This window comes from Oncorhynchus gorbuscha, linkage group LG25 (assembly GCF_021184085.1).
Source record: "Oncorhynchus gorbuscha isolate QuinsamMale2020 ecotype Even-year linkage group LG25, OgorEven_v1.0, whole genome shotgun sequence".
In the NCBI taxonomy this organism is placed as follows: Eukaryota; Metazoa; Chordata; class Actinopteri; order Salmoniformes; family Salmonidae; genus Oncorhynchus; species Oncorhynchus gorbuscha.
In genome coordinates this window covers 14,321,556-14,346,492 of record NC_060197.1, presented here as the reverse complement: position 1 = coordinate 14,346,492, position 24,937 = coordinate 14,321,556, and the positions used below count along the sequence as shown (strand labels likewise).

Genomic DNA, 24,937 nt, shown 5'->3' with positions numbered 1-24,937 from the left:
AACAACGTCTTCACGGGAGAGTCGTCCCCCCCCCCCCCAAAAAAAAAAAATATTTTTCCGAAAGCCATCGTATGTGTCTCTCTTTGGGTGTCTAAAAAAAATAAAATAGAATTAGCTTTGTGGCTTATCTTACCACAAAGAGAAGTTAGACTCAGATATGGAGATAACTTATATGATAATAATTGATCATAAAAGCACTCATTTTGATTAGGACTCCTTTTGATGTATCTCTGAAAGCAATATTATTGAATCATTCATGCCTATGCTTTATTTAAACCCTTTATTTGGTCTATTTTCAGGAAGTGCATTTTTTATCAGCATGACATTCCTAGTCAACTGTCTTGCAATTTATTCATAAGCATATTTAGCCTATACCACTAATCCACTTACTTTCTCCCTGAGCCATGTAGTCACAGTTATTAGAGCTAGATCCATCGCAGTCGAGACTTTGATTGCAGCATATTGTCTACTTTGGTCTTACTGCGAGTTGATGTTCCCTTGCAATACGATGGCATATGGTTCTCAGTATACCCTGCAATATCAATAATGGAAACGATGAATTAATCATGTCTACAGCACCATGCCAGTGCCAGTCCATGGATTACTACCTTATCGTTCACCCGTACCCATAATGTTAACTAACACACACAGGAAAAATCAATGGTGTACATTTAACTCTGAAAGTGTCAAATGTATACTATTATCAGTGAACATAGTCCCACTGTACTGGTGTAGCAAGCGAACAAGTCCCACTGTACTGGTGTTAAAATAACACTTTTGAAAGTGTTAAAGATGTAACTATGTTGCAGTGTTCCCCATTTAACTCTTGAAATGTCCAACGGAACTCGATTGTGGTGTTTGAAGAACTCAGCTGTGGAGTAAAATGATGCATCACCCACAGTGTAAAACATAATACTTGATTTAGAGTGAACTGGGCTCACTCTGCTTGGTGATGACGCTGTTACACTTCCTCAGTGTAAGAAATGAACACCTGTAGTGTTACAGTACATCATTTTGGGTGTTGTTTTAACACTGTATAGTGTAATGCCTAATTTGCATATTTCCCAGGGTGCCTTTTCTTTTTGAGTAAATTGTAGATTTAACACCCATGGCTGTATTTGTTAGTGACAGAGCCATGGGGGTTGAATTATTTCCCGGTTTCAATTGGAATCCTGACATAGTTAGGATATCCAACAGTTGGAATGTTTATTCATCCACAACCTGCATACAGAATGACAGTAAAGATTAAGAAACGTAATAAACAAAACACTACATAAACCATTTAAACCGGCACAACCATTTCAGTAATGAGTGCAATAAATGTAACTAACTGATTGGATTAGTTTAGAGAAATGTATGTTATTTATCTTTGTGTTGCGGAAAATGAATGAATCAATCAATGTACATGGAAAAACACAAATATTAAAAACAATCCCCCAAAATATACCTGCAGTATAGCATGCAGGGAGATATAGTAATGATGGGTGTGGTTTTAATGGACTGTTTTACTCCCCACAGTGTAAAACAATAACTCTCATTATTAACACCAACACTTGGGTTTATTTTACACCACTGAGTGCTAATTTCACTCTTACAGAGTGAATTCAACTCCTGAATCAACACTAGAAATGTTACACTGAAAAAAATCTACCCTGGACAATTTGCCGTGTGGCATCATCCCAGACAGGGCACTGGCTAGCTAAAGAGAGCTACAGTGGACGGTCCACAGGTCGTGCTCTTTCTTCGAACATCCTGAATCACCCTCATCCGCAGTGTAAATGTTTAGAAAGCAGTGGCAGTGGAGAGGACGAGGGAGGAAGAGGAGGGCAGTGACACTAAAAGGCCAGAGAGAAAGAGATGCTCTGTTTTCTCTTCTCTCCCTCTTGACTTCAGGAAGTTGGTTTGGAGTTATAGCGTCAGCCTGACAAGAGCAAGGCTTGTCTGTGGCTGGGCAGTTTGTCACAAAGGACAGTGTTGTTTAAAGGAGAGAGACTTAAGAAGAGGAGACTTAATAAGAGGCATTGGGAGATGGTGGGTCTTGGGGAATGAGATGACTGAGGCTGGGGGGGGGGGGGGGGGACCCAGGGAAAGCCGGTGGGAGAGGGGCTGCAGACCGCATTGAAAGATGGAGGGGAACCTCAAGTGAGAGGTGGTTGGGGGGAGGGGGTGGGGGGGGGCAGTGAAAAATGGGGGAGTGTGTGTCCATGGTGATGGGAGAGGCAGCAGAGGATGTCAGTGTGGAAATCAGGGTGGCCAGACGCCACAGTACATTCTACGGTTGTCAAGGAGTCCAGTGCTGATGCTCTCTGCATGCTGATGGAACTGATGGAAAACCTGTGATGCATCTCAATACTGTATGCCACTTCCTCTCCTTGTCTCCTTTACTTCAGGAAGCCACATTAGACTATTGAGATGCTTATATAACTCAGTGCTGTGATGCTGAGCAGATGAACACGGTGCATTTCACTGCACTCAGAGTGGGAGAACCGTCTGGTTCTAACATACACACACACGCAGGCAAACACACACGAACACACACACCATCCCCACTAACTCACATGGACACAATCCTACATACCCAAGTAACAAATAAACACACTACCAGTGTACACACAGTCATGACTTCAAAGTGGTACTGAGCATTTATGTCATCATCAACCACACAACCCCAGTGGGGCTGACTGCAGTAAGTGCAGGGACTGTACCTGGCTCTAAAATGCTAGCTTTTGGTTTTATTAAGCTCTCTGTTCCTCTGTTTCCTCCAGCTCTCTGTGTTCTCTCCCCTCCCCGGGGGTGTCTCTCTCTGTGACTGATTTATTTATGAGTTCTTCTTCCCCTATTTCAGACGGGAGGAGCTCGGAGGAAGGAGCTGAAACTTTGTGTTTATTATTTCAGGCCATCCCTCACCAGGGAACTCCCTGGCTCGCGGCTCACATTAATAACAGGCTTTTTCATGGGTTGTTGGTTCACAAATGCTGTGTTTCACGTAGAGTTTTGTGGAGGAGATAAGTAAAACCCTCTCCATCGGCAGTAAACTTAATCTCATTAAGCAGAATTTAGAGAAAAGCTACCCTGACAAAGCCTTCAGAGTGCAGGACCATAGGAGAGATTGATGGGCTATTTCATGATTGACACTCATTTATGTCGGTGGATGCAGCAGAATCGGGGGAGGAGTAGTCGCAGAGGCACAGAATCTGTCACAGAAATGGAATGATACGGACAAACTCCCATGATGCGTGAGCCGACCTTCCACAGGCCTATCACTGAGAGCAGGACAGCTCTGTCCAGTGTCTTAAACTCTGAGCTATTTTAGGGCTTATGGCTCTGGTTAAAAACCCAGTTGTTCTCAACAGAAGGTGAAGTTAAACCACTTAGCAAATTATCCAGTTTTAAATCAACGCGAGAGTGTTACATTTAACACTGGTCCAGTGTCTATACGGGTCCACACTTATCAGTGTTAAATGAACACACTGCTTAGTGTAAATCCTTGGTTTTGGTTGAGACATGGTTGTTGCATTCATCCATGTTCAGTCCTGTGGCCTCAGCAAATATGTTATCATTCAATTCGTTAACACACTGCAACACATACTTCTTTTTGAAGACCATGTTTCACCTTAATACAGTGGCCCGAAACTCATGGTTTACAGGCCACATCAGGCCTGCAAATCACATTATGCTTGCTTGTAAAGGGATGTGCAATTCCTTTTGGAATCAAGCCAGAGTGGGAATAACCAACATTTTACATTTTTATTCACCCACAACCTGCAGTAAGAATGACTGCTGGGCTCAGCAGTGAGCCTAAGATATGAGACTACATAAATAATCTAAACCGGAACAACCATTTCAGTAACGTGTGCAATAAGTCCGCTTATCAGATTTAATTAGTTTAGAAACATTTATGTTATTTATATTTGAGTAGCATAAGATTAATTAATCAATCAATTTACATGCAAAAACAGAGATAATGAAACAAACAATTTTTAAAAAATCTACCTGAATACAGCATGCTGGGAAATATGATATTAATGAGCGTGGTTTTGGTTTAATTAACACATTTGCACCAACACTGGGGGTCTTTTACACGAATGAGTGTTAATTTAACAATTACAGAGTTAATTTAACACCTGAATCAACACTAGATAATGTTACGCTGAAAAATCAACACTAGGTAAGATTTGCCGATTTTCTGTGCAGCAGCAGTGAACAAATATATTTCCCTCTTTCTGGACAGTTGTTCTAACCTCCAGCTGTTCCCCTATATTACCACCTACAGAAGTAGACCCTGAGGCCTCTAGGCTTCTAGGCCTCACGTTCCCACGGTTACCACATGTCACATGTCTGACCTCACTGCAACAGCTGGGCCATGACACATTCCCATAGGCCCTCTCTAAAGCCGACACACATCATCATGCTATGGATGCATGTTGTTATATAGTCCCCTTAGAACAATGCGGCATTTGACAGTGCTCAGAAGCTATATCCCATGTTTAATTTGGGCCTAACCCTCTTCAATCTTCCAGTGGAAGACCTGCAAGTTAAACCTGCAAGGAGAGAATACATGCTACTAAATCACTAATTCACACATGGCTTTCAGTCACAGCAGCTGTGATATGATGATGTCACGGGGTGTGGCAGGGAGGTATGTATGTCTTGCTCTATGTTCAACAGGTGCTCTCTAGAATGTTCTCAGTGTGTATTGATCACAGGAAAGAATAATGATGATCATTGGCATTTGGCATCGTGGATGCATTTCTGCTCTGCTAAAGCTCTTGACCCCCCCCACTGCACAGACTCAGAGCTGGTGCCAGTTGTTCTGTCTCAGTGCCTCTTGTGTGGCGTGAGTAGCATATTATATCCTGTCCCCTCACAGACGGAGGATGTGTTCTACGATCCAGATACGTGATTTAACGACGCAGCAAACGGACCACGACCGTGGCCGTACGGTGAGTCCCTAGGGACAGTGAAGTGAACCACATGCTCTGGGCGGCTGAGCGGCTCAGTGCCCGGCCAGAGTAAAGTGAGTCCTTCCTGTCGTTTAGTTTCAGTCTGAACCAGCTTTCATCTCTCTCAGGGGTCCACTAATCGGCTATTCATTAGCATGCCAATAAGACTCTCCTCCGCTACAACAACACATTGTACAGTACAGTCACACACATGCACACGCACACGCACGCACCCACGCACACGCACACGCACACACCCACGCACGCACGCATGCACACACACACACACACACACACACACACACACACACACACACACACACACACACACACACACACACACACACACACACACACACACACACACACACACACACACACACACACACACACACACACACACACCATCCATCCATCCATGGTTATACACTGTTCTTACTCATTAGTAGAAGGCCAGGTCGGGGCCTCCCATGTTCTATCTAGAGTCTAGACCAGAGGGTTCAGGTTTGGCCTTTCTGTAATGACTGGCTCTATTGTAACAGATACACTTTTAGTTCCTGGCCATGGCAGGCAGGCGCCCACTCAGTCAATCTGATCTGGGGTTAAAAGAAGAGGTCAACACTCCGCGGCTAACTAATTCACTTTATGACAGTTAGGAGACCATATTGGCATGTAACCAAAGAAATAGTAACATTTGAGTGGGACTGTAATGTAGATTTAGGAGCGCCGTCATTAGAGCTGATAATGACAGAGATAAGATGGCAAAAAGGGCCAAATGAAAGGAAGAGGGAAGGAAGGAGAGAGAAGGGAGTGAGAGAGAGAGCCAAAGAGGTTTCAGGCCAGCTTGAGTTTGACACGTTCGTGGTTGATATAGTCATATATCAGCCCCGTCGTTAGTGCTGAGAAGGACCAAAAGAAGGAGAGAAAGAGGGAGGAAAGGAAGGAGGAAGAGAGAGAGCCGAGAGGTTGTAGCTAGCGTTGATAATGGGCTCATTAACATCACACTGTGAGGGATTTTAATCTAGTTTGCCTCTGGCTTCTCTCTGTGACACTGTCTGAAGCAGGGCCAGGACACTGGGGCTCAGATGGATCTGTCACACGGGAGGGGGCTGCTGTGTGTGTGTGTGTGTGTGTGTGTGTGTAGTGCAGCTCTTTCCTTTTCCAAGGCTGTTTCCCTCTAGAAGTTATAGCATACAGTTAGTATTGTGGCATGTGAAAGTATTCATCCCCTTGGCATTTTTCCTATTTTGTTGCCTTACAACCTGGGATTAAAATAGTTTTTTTTGGGGGGGGGTACACAACATGCCTACCACTTTGAAGATGCAATATATTTTTTTATATTGAGAAACAAACAAGAAATTTGACCCAAAAACATTAAAACTTGAGTGTGCATAACTATTCACCCCTCCAAAGTCAATACTTTGTAGAGCCACATTTTGCAGCAATTACAACTGCAAGTCTCTTGGGGTATGTCTCCATAAGCTTGGCACATCTAGCCACTGGGATTTTTGTCCATTCTTGATGCCAACACTGCTCCAGCTCCTTCAAGTCGTCCCAGTCTCAAATCTCTGGCAGACTGAAACAGGTTTCCCTCAAGAATTTCCCTGTATTTAGCGCCATCCATCATTCCTTCAATTCGGACCAGTTTCCCAGTCCCTGCCGATGAAAAACATCCCCACAGCATGATGCTGCAACCACCATGCTTCACTGTGGGGATGGTGTTCTCGGGGTGATGCCCTCATTGCCTGGTCCGTGAGTTTTGGTGGGCAGCCCTCTCTTGGCAGGTTTGTCGTGGTGCCATATTCTTTCCATTTTTTAACAATGGATTTAATGATGCTTCGTGGGATGTTCAAAGTTTCAGATATTTTTTTATAACCCAACCCTGATCTGTACTTCTCCACAACTTTGTCCCTGACCTGTTTGGAGAGCTCCTTGGTCTTCATAGTGCCGATTGCTTGGTGGTGCCCCTTGCTTAGTGGTGTTGCAGACTCTGGGGCCTTTCAGAACAAAGATCATGTGACAGATCATGTGACACTTAGATTGCACACTAGTGGACTTTATTTAACTAATTATGTCACTGCTGAAGGTAATTGGTTGCACCAGATCTTATTTAGGGGCTTCATAGCAAAGGGGGTGAATACATATGCACGCACCACTTTTCCGTTTTGAATTTTTTTGAATTTTTTAAAACAAGTCATTTTTTTTCATTTCACTTCACCAATTTGGACTATTTTGTGTATGTCAGTTATATGAAATACAAATACAAATCCATTTAAATTACAGGTTGTAAAGCAACAAAATAGAAAAAACGACAAGCGGGGTGAATACTTTTGCAAGGCACTGTATCCTAGATCCTGTATAATATAGAATGGAGAGTATGTATTCATATCAATGACTGTTTCTTCAGTGGTGACAATGGGCATTCTCCCTTCACCCCCCCCCCCCGTCTTACCTTTTTACAGTATGGTTAAAACAATAGGATTATATGGAGCATTAGACCCACCACGTGATCACAACTTGGGTTTGAAACAGAGTTGGTCATCATGACCCTTAACCTCTGACTTAACATAACAACAGCACCAGTGGGTTAGTAACTAAGCGGTATCTCGGTAGATACAAGGCAATGTGAGTTAGGAGATTTCGAAGAAGTAAGCAAGCAAACAAATTCATTGATTTTCAACTGTTGGGAATACTTAGTATTTTTCTCGCTACAGATTTTGGTTAATTTTTTTCACATAAACCAGTAGGCATCAATAAGCCTTATCCCTTAAAACAAGTGACCAGCAGTGAACAGTAACAGCAGCCCATAGAGTCAGAAACAGCAGGTGTCCTGTAAAGTAGAGGATGCCATCTGACACTGATTCCAGCTAATACTCTGGAGCTCCTTCTCTGAGTGACACACACACACGTGCACACACACACACACACGCAAACACACACACACACACACACACACACACACACACACACACACACACACACACACACACACACACACACACACACACACACACACACACACACACACACACACACACACACACACACACACACACACACACACACACACACACACACCAGGCTATCTGTTTCCTTTCCTACATGGCACAGAGAGCGCCATTATCCTCGGACATTACCAGGTCAGAAAGAGCGTGTCCACTGGGTAACTTAGCTATTTGAAATGAAGAGGTTTGAGTGGCGGTAAGACGAGGAGTTAGGAGGAAGATTGTAGCACTAGTGTAAGTGTCAGCAGTAGGTACGGTATATTGCTCTTAAAGTGGACTTTGATACGGATCATTAGGCTTCCATCCTGTTAAGATCTGTGGGATTAAATCCACTAGTGCTTAATATCCTTCATTCGATCCACACAGCGACACTCTGATGGTGTAAAACAACCCGAAGCCTCTCTGTGTGTGTGAGAGAGAGAGAGAGATATGGAGAGAGATAATGTAATGAGAGTGAACGAGGGAGAAAGATGGAGGGGAAAGAGAAAGAGATATACAAAGAGGAGGAGGCAGAAATGCATTAGAGCAGTAGATGTGTGTATACTCTGTGCCATAGCAGACACACACACACACACATAAAGGCACACACACACACACACATACAGATTGAGCAGCCATTTTCTCTAGACCATTCATCTCTCTAAACACTGTTGTCTCTTTCGAGTAATTACTTTGGACCTTTTGAGCTCTACTGATGTCTCATCTCCTCCACAGTGCGTGTGTGTGTGTGTGAGCGCAGGCGCGCGCGTGTGTGTGTGTGTTGTTCCCACACATCACCATATAGTGTCATGCAGGTGAAAGAGGACCCAAAAGCGACTTAACAGAAACAGAGTTTATTTAAATCCAAAACAGGGAATAACAAAAATCCTCTAGTCTGTAGAGGGGAATAACTAGAGAAGCGGCCACAGACTGCAGGTCGCTTCGGGTAGGCGCAGGCCGTAGTTGATAGAGCCACCTGCTCACACGCAGCATCTGATGAAGGCAAAAAACACGACAGGACAGGGCGAAACGCAATCACAGCATGGTGAATACAAAACAAGGAACCGACGGGACAGGAACGGATCACAAAGGAATAAATAGGGACTCTAATCAGGGGAAAGGATCGGGAACAGGTGTGGGAAGATTAAATGATGATTAGGGGAATAGGAACAGCTGGGAGCAGGAACGGAACGATAGAGAGAAGAGAGAGCGAGAGAGTGAGAGAGGGAGGGGGAGAGAGAGGGATAGAAGGAGGGAAAGAACCAAATAAGACCAGCAGAGGGAAACGAATAGCATGGGGAGCACAGGGACAAGACATGATAATAAATGACAAACATGACAGTACCCCCCACTCACCGAGCGCCCCTGGCGCACTCGAGGAGGAATCCTGGCGGCAACGGAGGAAATCATCGATGAGTGAACGGTCCAGCACGTCCCGAGACGGAACCCAACTCCTCTCCTCAGGACCGTAACCCTCCCAATCCACTAGGTATTGGTGACCCCGTCCCCGAGAACGCATGTCCATGATCTTATGTACCTTGTAAATAGGTGCGCTCGACAAGGACGGGAGGGGGGAGGGAAGACGAACGGGGGTGCGAAGAAAGGGCTTAACACAGGAGACATGGAAGACAGGATGGACGCGACGAAGATGTCGCGGAAGAAGCAGTCGCACAGCGACAGGATTGACGACCTGGGAGACACGGAACGGACCAATGAACCGCGGAGTCAACTTACGAGAAGCTGTCGTAAGAGGAAGGTTGCGAGTGGAAAGCCACACTCTCTGGCCGCAACAATACCTTGGACTCTTAATCCTGCGTTTATTGGCGGCTCTCACCGTCTGTGCCCTGTAACGGCAAAGTGCAGACCTCACCCTCCTCCAGGTGCGCTCACAACGTTGGACAAACGCTTGAGCGGAGGGAACGCTGGACTCGGCAAGCTGGGATGAGAACAGAGGAGGCTGGTAACCCAGACTACTCTGAAACGGAGATAACCCGGTAGCAGACGAAGGAAGCGAATTGTGAGCGTATTCTGCCCAGGGAGCTGTTCTGCCCAAGACGCAGGGTTTCTGAAAGAAAGGCTGCGTAGTATGCGACCAATCGTCTGATTGGCCCTCTCTGCTTGACCGTTAGACTGGGGATGAAACCCGGAAGAGAGACTGACGGACGCACCAATCAAACGACAGAACTCCCTCCAAAACTGTGACGTGAATTGCGGACCTCTGTCTGAAACGGCGTCTAACGGGAGGCCATGAATTCTGAATACATTCTCAATAATGATTTGTGCCGTCTCCTTAGCGGAAGGAAGTTTAGCGAGGGGAATGAAATGTGCCGCCTTAGAGAACCTATCGACAACCGTCAGAATCACAGTCTTCCCCGCAGACAAAGGCAGACCGGTAATGAAGTCTAAGGCAATGTGAGACCATGGTCGAGAAGGAATGGGGAGCGGTCTGAGACGACCGGCAGGAGGAGAGTTACCCGACTTAGTCTGCGCGCAGTCCGAACAAGCAGCCACGAAACGGCGCGTGTCACGCTCCTGAGTCGGCCACCAAAAGCGCTGGCGAATAGACGCAAGAGTGCCTCGAACACCGGGATGACCAGCTAACTTGGCAGAGTGAGCCCACTGAAGAACAGCCAGACGAGTGGAAACAGGAACGAAAAGGAGGTTACTAGGACAAGCGCGCGGCGACGCAGTGTGCGTGAGTGCTTGCTTAACCTGTCTTTCAATTCCCCAGACTGTTAACCCGACAACACGCCCATAAGGAAGAATCCCCTCGGGATCAGTAGAAGCCACAGAAGAACTAAACAGACGGGATAAGGCATCAGGCTTGGTGTTCTTGCTACCCGGACGGTAAGAAATCACAAACTCGAAACGAGCGAAAAACAACGCCCAACGAGCTTGACGGGCATTAAGTCGTTTGGCAGAACGGATGTACTCAAGGTTCTTATGGTCTGTCCAAACGACAAAAGGAACGGTCGCCCCCTCCAACCACTGTCGCCATTCGCCTAGGGCTAAGCGGATGGCGAGCAGTTCACGGTTACCCACATCATAGTTGCTCTCAGATGGCGACAGGCGATGAGAAAAATAAGCGCAAGGATGAACCTTATCGTCAGACTGGAAGCGCTGGGATAGGATGGCTCCCACGCCTACCTCTGAAGCGTCAACCTCGACAATGAATTGTCTAGTGACGTCAGGAGTAACGAGGATAGGAGCGGACGTAAAACGTTCTTTTAGAAGATCAAAAGCTCCCTGGGCGGAACCGGACCACTTAAAACACGTCTTGACAGAAGTAAGAGCTGTGAGAGGGGCAGCAACTTGACCGAAATTACGAATGAAACGCCGATAGAAATTAGCGAAACCTAAAAAGCGCTGCAACTCGACACGTGACCTTGGAACGGGCCAATCACTGACAGCTTGGACCTTAGCGGAATCCATCTGAATGCCTTCAGCGGAAATAACGGAACCGAGAAAAGTAACGGAGGAGACATGAAAAGAGCACTTCTCAGCCTTTACGTAGAGACAATTCTCTAAAAGGCGCTGTAGAACACGTCGAACGTGCTGAACATGAATCTCGAGTGACGGAGAAAAAATCAGGATATCGTCAAGATAGACAAAAACAAAAATGTTCAGCATGTCTCTCAGAACATCATTAACTAATGCCTGAAAAACAGCTGGCGCATTGGCGAGACCGAACGGCAGAACCCGGTACTCAAAATGCCCTAACGGAGTGTTAAACGCCGTTTTCCACTCGTCCCCCTCTCTGATGCGCACGAGATGGTAAGCGTTACGAAGGTCCAACTTAGTAAAGCACCTGGCTCCCTGCAGAATCTCGAAGGCTGATGACATAAGGGGAAGCGGATAACGATTCTTAACCGTTATGTCATTCAGCCCTCGATAATCCACGCAGGGGCGCAGAGTACCGTCCTTCTTTTAACAAAAAGAACCCCGCCCCGGCCGGAGAAGAAGAAGGCACTATGGTACCGGCGTCAAGAGACACAGACAAATAATCCTCGAGAGCCTTACGTTCGGGAGCCGACAGAGAGTATAGTCTACCTCGAGGAGGAGTGGTCCCCGGAAGGAGATCAATACTACAATCATACGACCGGTGAGGAGGAAGGGAGTTGGCTCGGGACCGACTGAAGACCGTGCGCAGATCATGATATTCCTCCGGCACTCCTGTCAAATCGCCAGGTTCCTCCTGAGAAGTAGGGACAGAAGAAACGGGAGGGATGGCAGACATTAAACACTTCACATGACAAGAAACGTTCCAGGATAGGATAGAATTACTAGACCAATTAATAGAAGGATTATGACATACTAGCCAGGGATGACCCAAAACAACAGGTGTAAACGGTGAACGGAAAATCAAAAAGAAATAGTCTCACTGTGGTTACCAGATACTGTGAGAGTTAAAGGTAGTGTCTCAAATTTGATACTGGGAAGATGACTACCATCTAAGGCAAACATGGGCGTAGGCCTGTCTAACGGTCTGAAAGGAATGTTATGTTTCCGAACCCATGCTTCGTCCATGAAACAACCCTCAGCCCCAGAGTCAATCAAAGCACTGCATGTAGCACCCGAACCGGTCCAGCGTAGATGGACCGACATAGTAGTACAAGATCTAGATGAAGGGACCTGAGTAGTAGCGCTCACCAGTAGCCCTCCGCTTACTGATGGGCTCTGGCCTCTTACTGGACATGAATTAACAAAATGTCCAGCAACTCCGCAATAGAGGCACAGGCGGTTGGTGATCCTCCGTTCCCTCTCCTTATTCGAGATGCGAATCCCTCCCAGCTGCATGGGCTCAGTCTCAAAGCCAGAGGAGAGAGATGGTTGTGATGCGGAGCAGGGAAACACCGTTGATGCGAGCTCTCTTCCACGAGCCCGGTGACGAAGATCTACCCGTCGTTCTATGCGGATGGCGAGAGCAATCAAAGAATCCACATCTGATGGAACCTCCCGGGAGAGAATCTCATCCTTAACCACTGCGTGGAGTCCCTCCAGAAAACGAGCGAGCAGCGCCGGCTCGTTCCACTCACTAGAGGCAGCAAGAGTGCGAAACTCAATAGAATAATCCGTTATGGACCGTTCACCTTGGCATAAGGAAGCCAGGGCCCTAGAAGCCTCCCTACCAAAAACTGAACGGTCAAAAACCCGAATCATCTCCTCTTTAAAGTTCTGGAATTTGTTAGAGCAATCAGCCCTTGCCTCCCAGATAGCTGTGCCCCATTCTCGAGCCCGGCCAGTAAGGAGTGAAATGACGTAAGCAACCCGAGCTCTCTCTCTAGAGTATGTGTTGGGTTGGAGAGAGAACACAATCTCACACTGCGTGAGAAAGGAGCGGCACTCAGTGGGCTGCCCGGAGTAGCAAGGTGGGTTATTAACCCTAGGTTCTGGAGGCTCGGCAGGCCAGGAAGTAACAGGTGGCACGAGACGTAGACTCTGGAACTGTCCAGAGAGGTCGGAAACCTGAGCGGCCAGGTTCTCCACGGCATGGCGAGCAGCAGACAATTCCTGCTCGTGTCTGCCGAGCATGGCTCCTTGGATCTTGACGGCAGTGTAACGAGCGTCTGTAGTCGCTGGGTCCATTCCTTGGTCGGTTCCTTCTGTCATGCAGGTGAAAGAGGACCCAAAAGCGACTTAACAGAAACAGAGTTTATTTAAATCCAAAACAGGGAATAACAAAAATCCTCTAGTCTGTAGAGGGGAATAACTAGAGAAGCGGCCACAGACTGCAGGTCGCTTCGGGTAGGCGCAGGCCGTAGTTGATAGAGCCACCTGCTCACACGCAGCATCTGATGAAGGCAAAAACACGACAGGACAGGGCGAAACGCAATCACAGCATGGTGAATACAAAACAAGGAACCGACGGGACAGGAACGGATCACAAAGGAATAAATAGGGACTCTAATCAGGGGAAAGGATCGGGAACAGGTGTGGGAAGATTAAATGATGATTAGGGGAATAGGAACAGCTGGGAGCAGGAACGGAACGATAGAGAGAAGAGAGAGCGAGAGAGTGAGAGAGGGAGGGGGAGAGAGAGGGATAGAAGGAGGGAAAGAACCAAATAAGACCAGCAGAGGGAAACGAATAGCATGGGGAGCACAGGGACAAGACATGATAATAAATGACAAACATGACATATAGCCATTACCTTCTACTGTCTCTGTAGCAGATAGCTCGCTACATCACTATGTGGAATGGCGAGAACAACACAATCTCTCTGGGTGAGTCAATAAAGATGACCAGTCCTTCATCACGTTCCCGTTAGCCAAGCTGTTTACAGAGGACTCTGCTGGATGAGAGAGGGATGAACGAGGGCTGAGAGGGGCTGGAACAGGCAGCACTGTGATGTGCATAGAAAGTGGGTGGAAAGTGACGCCAGCCAAAGGCTTGTGAACAGTGAAAGAGGGAGAAGGAGAGAGAGAGAAGTCCCCTCTATCTTGTGGCTCACCACTTTTATCGCCTTCCTCGCCCCTCTCTCCTGTGTCTCACCCCTCGCCATAGTACCCTTCTCTCTCCTGCCCTTGAGAAGAGAAGCAACTCAACAAATGGCAGCTCAGTCATATCCCTATAGATAAACTAAGTGGCCGTGATGTGGCATCTGACATGAGAGAAGTAGTATGTCATCATATGCAAGGTCATGCAGCAGGTGCTGGGGTCTCACATGACAGAGTGAGGCGTATCCTCTCTATTTTTCCCTGTCCTCTCTCTCTCGCTTCCTCTCTCTCTCTCTTCCTCTCTCTCTCTCTCTCTCTCTCTCTCTCTCAATTCAATTCAAGGGCTTTATTGGCATGGGAAACGTGTTAACATTGCCAAAGCAAGTGAGGTAGATAAAGTGAATATATAAAGTGAAATAAACAATAACAATTAACAGTAAACATTACACGTACAGAAGTTTCAAAACAATAAAGACATTACAAGTGTCATATTATATATATACAGTGTTTTAACAATGTACAAATGGTAAAGGACACAAGATAAAATAAATAAGCATAAATATGGGTTGTATTTACAATGTTGTGTGTTCTTCACTGGTTGCCCTTTTCTTGCGGCAACAGGTCACAAATATTGCTGCTGTGGTGGCACACTGTGGAATTTCACCCAGTAGATATGGGAGTTTTTCAAAATTGGATTTGTTTTTGAATTCTTTGTGGATCTGTGTAATCTCTCTCTCTCTCTCTCTCTCTCTCTCTCTCTCTCTCTCTCTCTCTCTCTCTCTCTCTGTCTCTCTCCCCCTCTTTCTTATAGTGGCCTTGACAGAGGCGTACTTCAAGGCCCAGAGGAAATTCACAGACGACATCGACTGGTCCTACACAGGTTGGTAAAAGTTACATTAACAGTATGCATGCCGTGGGGTATTCAGGTTTGGAATTACAGGAGGGACTATGGGGCTGAAATACCATTGTGAGTGTCGGTCACCCCTAAGAGACTTCGGTCACCCCTAAGAGACTTCGGTCACCCCTAAGAGACTTCGGTCACCCCTAAGAGACTTCGGGTACCCTCAAGAGACTTTGGGCACCCCCAAGAGACTTCGGGCAAGCCCAAAAGACTTCGGTCACCCCTAAGAGACTTCGGGCACCCCCAAGAGACTTCGGGCACCCCCAAAAGACTTCTGTCACCCCTAAGAGACTTCGGGCACCCCCAAGAGACTTCAGGCAAGCCCAAAATACTTCGGTCACCCCTAAGAGACTTCGGGCACCCTCAAGAGACTTCGGGCACCCTCAAGAGACTTCGGGCACCCCCAAGAGACTTCGGGCACTCTCAAGAGACTTCGGGCACCCCTAAGAGACTTCGGGCACCCCCAAAAGACTTCGGTCACCCCTAAGAGACTTCAGGTACCCTCAAGAGACTTCGGGCACCCCCAAGAGACTTCGGGCAAGCCCAAAATACTTCGGTCACCCCTAAGAGACTTCGAGCACCTTCAAGAGACTTCGGGCACCCTCAAGAGACTTCGGGCACCCTCAAAAGACTTCGGGCACCCCCAAGAGACTTCGGGCACTCTCAAGAGACTTCGGGCACCCCTAAGAGACTTCGGGCACCCCTAAGAGACTTCGGGCACCCCTAAGAGACTTCGGCCACCCCTAAGAGACTTCGGGCACCCCTAAGAGACTTCGGGCACCCCCAAGAGACTTCGGGCACCCCCAAGAGACTTCGGGCACCCCCAAGAGACTTCGGGCACCCCTAAGAGACTTAGGGCACCCCTAAGAGACTTCGGATACCCTCAAGAGTCAATGTATAATTCAAACCCTGCAGATATTTAGCTCTAGTACCATACGCTACCTACTGGTGCACTAATGTTAAGCCTGCTCAACACAACCAGCTCTGATGGTCTTTTCTCCACATCCTGACAGACATAGGGGATTAAGCTCAGTTATCCGAAGCCCTTACATGGAGTAATTGCTCCGTTAGTGAGATAGATCTGACTTGACTGGTCTCGCTTGGTCAAATCTAACTGTGTTCTGGTTTTAGGGAAATTGAGCGAGGGTGTTTAAATTGAGTTAAGGGCCAGTCACACTAATATATATATATATATATATATATATATATATATATATATATATATATATATATATATATATATATATATATATATGATTTCCATCCTTCGTCCCAAATTGCTTGACTTAATTTCATTACACTCTCTCTGTCAATTTGCATTCGAATAAGAAACATTTCTGCTTGTTTGGTAAATAAGCATTATACTTTGTATTTTCCACTCTGCTGCTCTGAAGGTTCAGGGCCCCGTCACAACAAGCTGAGTCCCAGAGAGATGAGAGAGAGACTGCAGGGCTCAAGTGTGTGTTGTGTGTGCATGTTTGTTTGCATGTGTGTGCCTTTTTTGTGCTTGTGTGTATGTGCGTGCATGTGTGTGTGTGTGTGTGTGTGTGTGTGTGTGTGTGTGTGTGTGTGTGTGTGTGTGTGTGTGTGTGTGTGTGTGTGTGTGTGTGTGTGTGTGTGTGTGTGTGTGTGTGTGTGTGTGTGTGTGTGTGTGTGTGTGTGTGTGTGTGTGTGTGCGTTGTGGAGCAGACTTGTTTACCAGCCCGTGTTATAATAGTAGTGAGTGTGCTGTAAGTATGGGTTACTGAGCCGTGAGGAAGAGAATTAACATGTGAAAGCGCACACCTCATTGTGAGGCACAGCGCGACGTATGGAGAAAGAGAAACGGGGAAAGACAGCAGAGAGAGAAAAGAGAGAGAAAGAGGGAGAGAAAGAATAGAGAAAAAAAGACCTGTGGAGAGAGAGAAACACGGAGAACGTGAAGAGGAAGTGAGCGAGGAAAAAGGGAGATGAACCTTCTCTGACGTTAACATATGGTAGCCAGCTTTGAAGCTTTAGTGCTGGTAGCCTTTACGGAAATTGCAATCCTATTGGAACGTGCAGCAGCATTTGCTCAGAATGTTTTGGCTCAAGGTTACCTTTGAGATCCATTTGTATGATTTACACTATACTGAACGTGAATTAGATTGTCAGGTTGGAGCACGAAATCTTCCCCTGAGTTGGAGCGCGAAATGTTATTTCTCTGTAAATATTTTACCGTCAAACACACAGTGTGAGATAAAGGATTTATCTTATCCTCTGTCTGTCTGTCGTCGTGCAGGCAGACTATCCCAATCACATAGGTGATAACCTGATATTCTGGGCATACAGTTTATGTGTTCATATTTGAGCATATGGCCTAGGACACAGATTTCACGATATTTTTCAGACTTTGTATCCTTGCGTGCCCTGCTACTGTTTGTTTCCAAAGTTGATACAGTAAAAATCCACCGTACCCACCCCCCGTTAACCCCTCTCCCCAGGGGGTCCCTGTGATCCTCATGTCGCCCCCCCTCCATCCCCCGTCTCCATCTGCCAGTGTGTGTGTGTAGTCTCTATCCTCTGATAACCCCAGGCCCCAGTGTAGGCCACGCGAGACAGTGTCCCCAGCCACCACACCAGCCCATTTCCTGCATGTGTAAACCCTCTGATCTCCTTCTCATGGCTACAGGGCCTGTGTGTCCCTACACTACCCTCGCTCTCTGTCTGCCTCTTTCTCCTTCTGCTGGGCTCTAACACAGGGGACAGAATGAATTATCCAGCTCTCTTCCCCATCATCATGTAACGGAGGTGGCTTTGCGCGATGACTAACCTCGCCTGAGACCAGGAGGGATCCAGTCTTACACTAACACACTGGCCGGCATAATGCACATTCAGTACAGACTGCAGCCTCTGCAGCAGCTTCTAACAGCTCTAATGGGCTGTTAACCACCACCTCATTGACTTACTCCAGCTCTGCTTACGTAGTCATACGGGCAGTCGTTAGTTAGTGTTGTTTCTGCTCCAGTTGTCTCCAGCCGTCTTCTCCACCCTCCTCTCCTAGAGCTGCTGAGGTTGGGGATGAGGTAAGGGTTGAGTTCCCCACCCGCTCCCCTCTCCTTCTCTGGAGCTTGGGTTCGGGTTAGGCCCTGGGGTAATCGTGTAGTAGCTGGGGCTTAGGTACTAATGCAGCAGGACTCAGAGACCCAGGAAGAGACTTAGTCGGGCTGGATGGTGATGTGTTTCAGGGCATCATTACACTGACTGGGGGACCTCTAGTAGAGTTGACAGATGGAGGGGGGGGGGGGTGAACGGGCGAGTGGAGGAACAGTACCCCCTCCCCTCACACACAGAAACACACACTCACTCACACACCCACACACAAACACACACACACATACACAAAGGTGTGGTGTGTTTGGTTAGCCAAATCCCAACATACATAATACATTCATTCACTTGCTTGAATCCACTCTCCTTGCTGCCCATGTCTTCTCACATTAAAGGGCCACAGCGAGAGTGAAGAATGTTCATGCTGTATTCTACAGAATACGAGACAGGAAAGTGGGCGTGATCCACCAGACAGATGTTGTTTGTGGGATGTTGGAGGATGAATAACATGTACTTTTATCCTTATGATTTGTCTTTCATCCTACAAAGCTCTTTGCAAAACAGAAAACAGAGAGAGTTGCCTGATAGTGATATGTTAAGTTATGATCTGTTATTCAAGTTGCATGTGTCTATAAAATGTCAGTGCTGCTCCACTGAGCCCTATTATAAGGGGATTATCCTATTTGTGTGTGTGTGTGTGTGTGTGTGTGTGTGTGTGTGTGTGTGTGTGTGTGTGTGTGTGTGTGTGTGTGTGTGTGTGTGTGTGTGTGTGTGTGTGTGTGTGTGTGTGTGTGTGTGTGTGTGTGTGTGTGTGTGTGTGTGTGTGTGTGCGTGTGTGTGTGTGTGCGTGTGTGCGTGCGCGTGTGTGTGCGTGCGCATGCGCGAGAGTCAGGAGTTGGCAGTCTTAGTCCCCAGGGACATTCAACCTTTTCAGAGAGACAGAACGCCACGTTTCTCCTCCTCTTCTATAAAGACTGACTCGCTAAAAGATCAGTCACTACATGTGTAGTCAGACCTATGTCAGACAGACCATTAAACCATACTGTATGTGTGGCCAAGTCCCAAATGACACCCCACTCCACCATATAATCCACTACTTTTGACCCGAGCCACATAGTGTACCGGGATGTCAATCGTCTCTCATTTGTGGCTCGGTTTAAAAGTAGTGCAACGTAATGGGGAATTAGGGACATTTGAGACAGATCCTTTGTGTGTGTTCCTGGAAAGACTGTCCACAAGCATGTTGCTCCTGGCACTTAATTCTCTTCCAAACCTCTGCAGCTACTTGTTGCCATGGTAGCATCTTGTGAGCGTAGCAGTGTTGTGTCATGGCATTTATGCCAGATGAGGCCCTCAGAACCACCTGACAGCCCCCTGTCACTTTCCTGCCAACATAGGAGAAACACACACACACACACACACACACACACACACACACACACACACACACACACACACACACACACACACACACACACACACACACACACACACACACACACACACACACACACACACACACACACACACACACATGTTCAGGCACACAAGTCACACATGCAGGCATGCACAAACACACACACCAAATAAAGAGTCAAACTCTTTACCAACCTACACACACACACACACACACACACACACACACACACACACACACACACACACACACACACACACACACACACACACACACACACACACACACACACACACACACACACACACACACACACACACACACACACACACACACACACACACACGCGCATGCACACTTGCACACCAAATTGACAGGCACACTCCTCGCTGTCACACAGACCATTGAAGTGGCACAGCCAGAAGCTACTCTCGTCTGTCACCAACGCAGTAAACTGTCGTTCAACTCACGATAGCAATACGGCTGAATTCAGAGTGGAAATGATTTGACCCCATAAATGGCTGTGAATGTCGGTCATGTAAACTCTTGTCTTTAGCACCTGACCTCCTCCTTTGATGACTCTGTATTCATTCTACTGGGTTATTAGCCATTAGTTATTATGAGGGAGGGAGGGAGGGAGGGAAGGAAGGAAGGAAGGAAGGAAGGAAGGAAGGAAGGAAGGGGAGAGAGAGAGAGAGAGAGAGAGAGGCTGCTGGGAAGACACTATCTCTCTCTCTCTCTTTCACACACTCGTTCACACATACACACACACACACAGCGAGATATGTATTATGAGGGGGAGGGGGGGGGTACAGTAGTTATTATGACACTGAGGAGAGGAAGAGGTGATAATCAAGTCTTTCCTCCTCTCCTCCAAGTGTGCAGCCTCAGCCTGGCCGTTCTCATGCTAATGTCTCTGAGCTCAGACAACCGACTCATTACTCTTTTCCAGCAACATGCTCCCCCCACTCTGCTCAGGGTCAACAGGCATCTCAAAGACTCAGCAGGGAATGTCATAATACTCACAGTACAGTATATTGTGGATGTATGCTAGCATACCCTACATATGGGCCATGTAGTTTGCTGTATGGATGTACTTACTGTAAGCGCTGTAATGTATATGATGTACTGTATGTACAGTTGTAGGATCTTAATTTGAGACAGTTTGCCACAGCAGGAAACGGTATGGTTTTGTACACCAGCTTCAAACCGCAGAAAGGACAATATATTTGGTTATGGAAAATATATTTCTCTGCATTTGAGATGGCACAATGATTCTCTACTCTATGCTAGCTTATTTTGTCACATAAACTATTCGAGTTTTAGCAACCAGGAAAACGGCAGAGCGACTTCTGCATAGTGCAACTTTAAACCTCAAATACACGACAAGTTTAAAGGTTCTCCCGCAACACGGTGATCAAATTAAGATGCTAAAATCTGTATGCCACCTGCCCAGTCATTTGTGACCAACTGTCAGACCATCTGCTCTGTTAACTCCTCATCGGCTGGACTAGAGGGGGATGCAGTAGAGCTGATTCTGTGTGTGCTATGTGTAAACGCAGCTGGGGTTAAAGTTCACTTGAGAATTATGACGATTGGTCATTGCAGGACTTGTCGTCACAATGGATATTGGAGGGATTATTTAAATGGCACATTTGATTGTTCTGCAGCAGAAAACAAATACTAAACGTGTTTATACTCAACTATAACTGACCTCTATGAAGTGTTTCCTTTCAAGCCGTTCTCCCTGCAGGGCTGTGTGGGAGTTGCTCAGCTACAAATACCTGTTTTCCATCTCATTCCCATCGTCGCTATTTCTGATCCATTGTAAAGATTCTTCCTCTCTCTATGTGTGTCCTTCTCAGGCCAGCTGAACCAGAAGATCTGGGGTAAGAGGTACCCGGCGTGCAACAATGCCCGTCAGTCACCCATCGACATCGACGAGACGTTCACCCAGGTCCGGGTGGAGTACCAGGGCCTGCAGCTGGAGGGCTGGGAGAAGAACACCCCAGAGACCACCACCATAAACAACGACGGCAACACGGGTACTGTACGGCATGAGCCGTTAAATATCCAACCCATGGTAGTAGAGTCCGGGTTGGCATTGTAGTGTGAGAAGGGTAATATTCATGGGTCGTGTTCAGTAGGCACAAAACGCCACAGGGTTATTAAGTAGTGGTAGTACGAACAGATTGTTTCCAGTGTCATATTAATCTTCATATACAGAGATAGTTATGAAAATATAACTCAATGTGAGCCATGGGTTTTAGTGAGAGACAGAGACAGATAGATGGAGAGGGGCAAGAGACAGAGAGGGGTGAGAATAATTGGTCTGTCTTCCAGAGGAAATGAAATGACTCTTGGATATCATCTCTCCAGTATGTCTCCCTGTGGCTGTGTTATGAAAATGCTGCCTGTTGGGTAGTATTAATCTCTCTGTTCCAATACGCTGACAGAAAAGCAATTCACCAATAAAACCATCTCTTTGAAGCATCCATTATGAGTCCATTGTGTGAGGATAGGGATCAGGCCAGGGAGACGGAGGAGGGATGTTTTGTGTAGATGTGTAGATGTGTTTCATATGGAAAAGGGTATTGTGGCTTCAGAAGACATTATGGTTTTGTTTTAATTGTAACATTTAACTGTGCTGAACACGTTCTGTATTTGTCATTTGAAATTAGACTGTGGCATGTACAAACGCTAAGGACCATTGTGTATGCTGCCATAGACCCGGTAATTAAAAGTATGTGTTTTCCAAGCTCATCGCTGGTGGGTGGGAAGCCTCGGAAGCCCAGGCTTCTTACGTAGCCGAGTGAACTAGACAGGCTCTGGAAGGTTGCCCACGCAAAGACTAGTGGGTGGGTAATGTGGTTGTGTGTGTGTGTGTGTGTGTGTGTGTGTGTGTGTGTGTGTGTGTGTGTGTGTGTGTGTGTGTGTGTGTGTGTGTGTGTGTGTGTGTGTGTGTGTGTGTGTGTGTGTGTGTGTGTGTGTGTGTGTGTGTGTGTGTGTGTGTGTGTGTGTTCCAGTGGTGCTAGGCCTGGACGGGGAGTACTATGTGAGTGGCGGTGGTCTGAGCACCAGGTTCAGGTTGGGGAGGATGACGTTCCACTGGGGACGCTGCAACGCCTCCTCAGACGGATCAGAGCACAGCCTCAACGGACTCAAGTTCCCCCTGGAGGTGGCACATCGTCCAATCAATGAGTCAATCGGAGCAAATGACACGCCACACCACACCCCTGACTACGGGCCGCTTTACGCCGACATTACAAAGCCCCACAATGAATAACGATCTCTACTCCCCCTCTCTCTGTCTCTCTTTGTCTTTCTTTCTCTCTCTCTCTCTCTTCTCTCTCTCTCTCTCTCTCTCTCTCTTTCTCTGATCCAGATGCAGATCTTGTGTTATGAGTCAGGCCTGTACCAGTCTATAGACGATGCGGTGAGGGATGGAGGGAGGATCGCAGCGCTGGCTGTCCTGTTTGAGGTGGAGCTCTGAACCAATGTCCACACTGCGTGCCACTTAGCGTGAATCAATGCATCCTAGATCGTACGCGAGCATGTTAGTATGTCAACTCACTGTGATTTCTGCTCCACAGACCAGCCTAGATAACAATGACAACTACAACACCATCTTAGAAGGGGTCAACAGCGTCAACAGGTTCGGTATGCAGCTGCTCATTGTTCTACTCTATTTATTTGACTCTAATTTTGCGTTCTGTTATTTCTATTTCTATATTCGGCGGGTTCAGGAGTCCCAGTGACCTACTGAAAAGCAGGTGTGTCGATCACTCTCACCTATCACTCTCTTCCGTTCAGGTAAGACTGGGAATGTTGAGCCCTTCTCTCTGCTGGCCCTGCTCCCTAACTCCACTGATAAATACTACACGTACAACGGTTCCCTCACCTCCCCGCCCTGCTCTGAGACGGTGGAGTGGATCGTCTTCAAACACACCGTGCCCATCTCTGAGACACAGGTGAGTGTCACACACACACACATAAACGTGGGGGTACACACACACACACACACACGTGATGATGTTATACGGTGAGGCAGTGTCATGATGAGGTCATACAGTGAGACAGCTTCCCAAGTGTGAGGAACAGAGAAGAGCAGGAGAACAGGAGTGTGCGTGTGGCCGGCAAAGCGAGGTGTGACGTGGGCATATATGTACTCAGTGGGCACAGAGACACTCAAAGACACCACGAAAATAGAGTAGCACTCTCCCTGATTTCTGCCATGACAATTCTTTAAACACTCCATCATCAGACCTTACACACACACACTCACACACACACACACACACAATATCAATATTTCACTACAGCAGCAGCAGTAGCAGTAGGAGCAGGAAGACACTGCAGAGACAACAACTCTCCCTCCACAGGGGAGGACCTTACCATTTCCCCTCCACTTCCTGCTCTTTAAATCTCAGTTTGAACCGACCTGGAGCAGCATTGCTCAAGTTAACTCACACAGGGTCTCTGCCTGCCTCATCTATTCTCCATCATCCACTTTAGAGCAGAAAGTGTTTTTTCAACATTTAGGAAGGGAGAAGTAGGGTAGTGGTCGAAACAAGCCGATGACCCTTAACCATTAAAGGTTAAAGGCCTACATTGGTGAAGCACACAAGACATAAATGAATGCACATCTCTCACATCTCTCTCTCACTCTCTCAATTTCCCTCTGTCTCTCCCGCTCTCTCTCCCTCTCAGTTGGAGGTGTTCTGTGAGGTGATGACCATGCAGCAGGCAGGCTATGTGATGCTGATGGACTACCTGCAGAACAACTTCAGGGAGCAGCAGCAGCAGTTCTTGGGCCAGGTCTTCTCCTCCTACACTGGAACAGAGGAGGTCCTCACTCCCAGTATGTGTCCGTAACTCTTCACCCTGAACCCTGACCTCTGACCCCTGACCCTCACACTCTTTCTACACAGGCACAGTTGAGGTCCTCACCCCCAGTTTGTACCTGTAGGCTATACCCTGAACCCTAACCTCTAACCCTAGACCCCTAATCCTTACCTTCACCTTACAATGGCAAAGATGATCCTCACTCCTAGTACCTACCCTTAACTTATAACCCCTGACCTCTAAACCCATACTATTAGCCCCTGACTCTAACTCTGGCCTTCACCTTTGTCATTTATGTTGTCATTTATAGTATGTACCTGTTCTACTTTAATGCCTGACCC

The 24,937-nt window shown here is 47.0% G+C and overlaps 1 protein-coding gene across 4 annotated transcripts in view; it reads left to right on the top strand.

Moving 5' to 3' along the window:
* Nucleotides 1-24,937, top strand: part of LOC124013970 (receptor-type tyrosine-protein phosphatase zeta-like) — a 49,630-nt gene that overhangs the window by 8,365 nt on the left and 16,328 nt on the right. For 2 of the 4 annotated variants that reach the window (XM_046328580.1, XM_046328577.1), the window contains exons 2-8: nt 15,176-15,244; nt 21,617-21,796; nt 22,778-22,929; nt 23,137-23,232; nt 23,345-23,411; nt 23,565-23,722; nt 24,462-24,612. In XM_046328580.1, the coding sequence (XP_046184536.1) occupies nt 15,176-15,244; nt 21,617-21,796; nt 22,778-22,929; nt 23,137-23,232; nt 23,345-23,411; nt 23,565-23,722; nt 24,462-24,612 (873 nt within the window). The remainder of the gene's footprint in view (nt 1-15,175; nt 15,245-21,616; nt 21,797-22,777; nt 22,930-23,136; nt 23,233-23,344; nt 23,412-23,564; nt 23,723-24,461; nt 24,613-24,937) is intronic. The other 2 variants (XM_046328579.1, XM_046328578.1) reach the window with 2 other exon arrangements.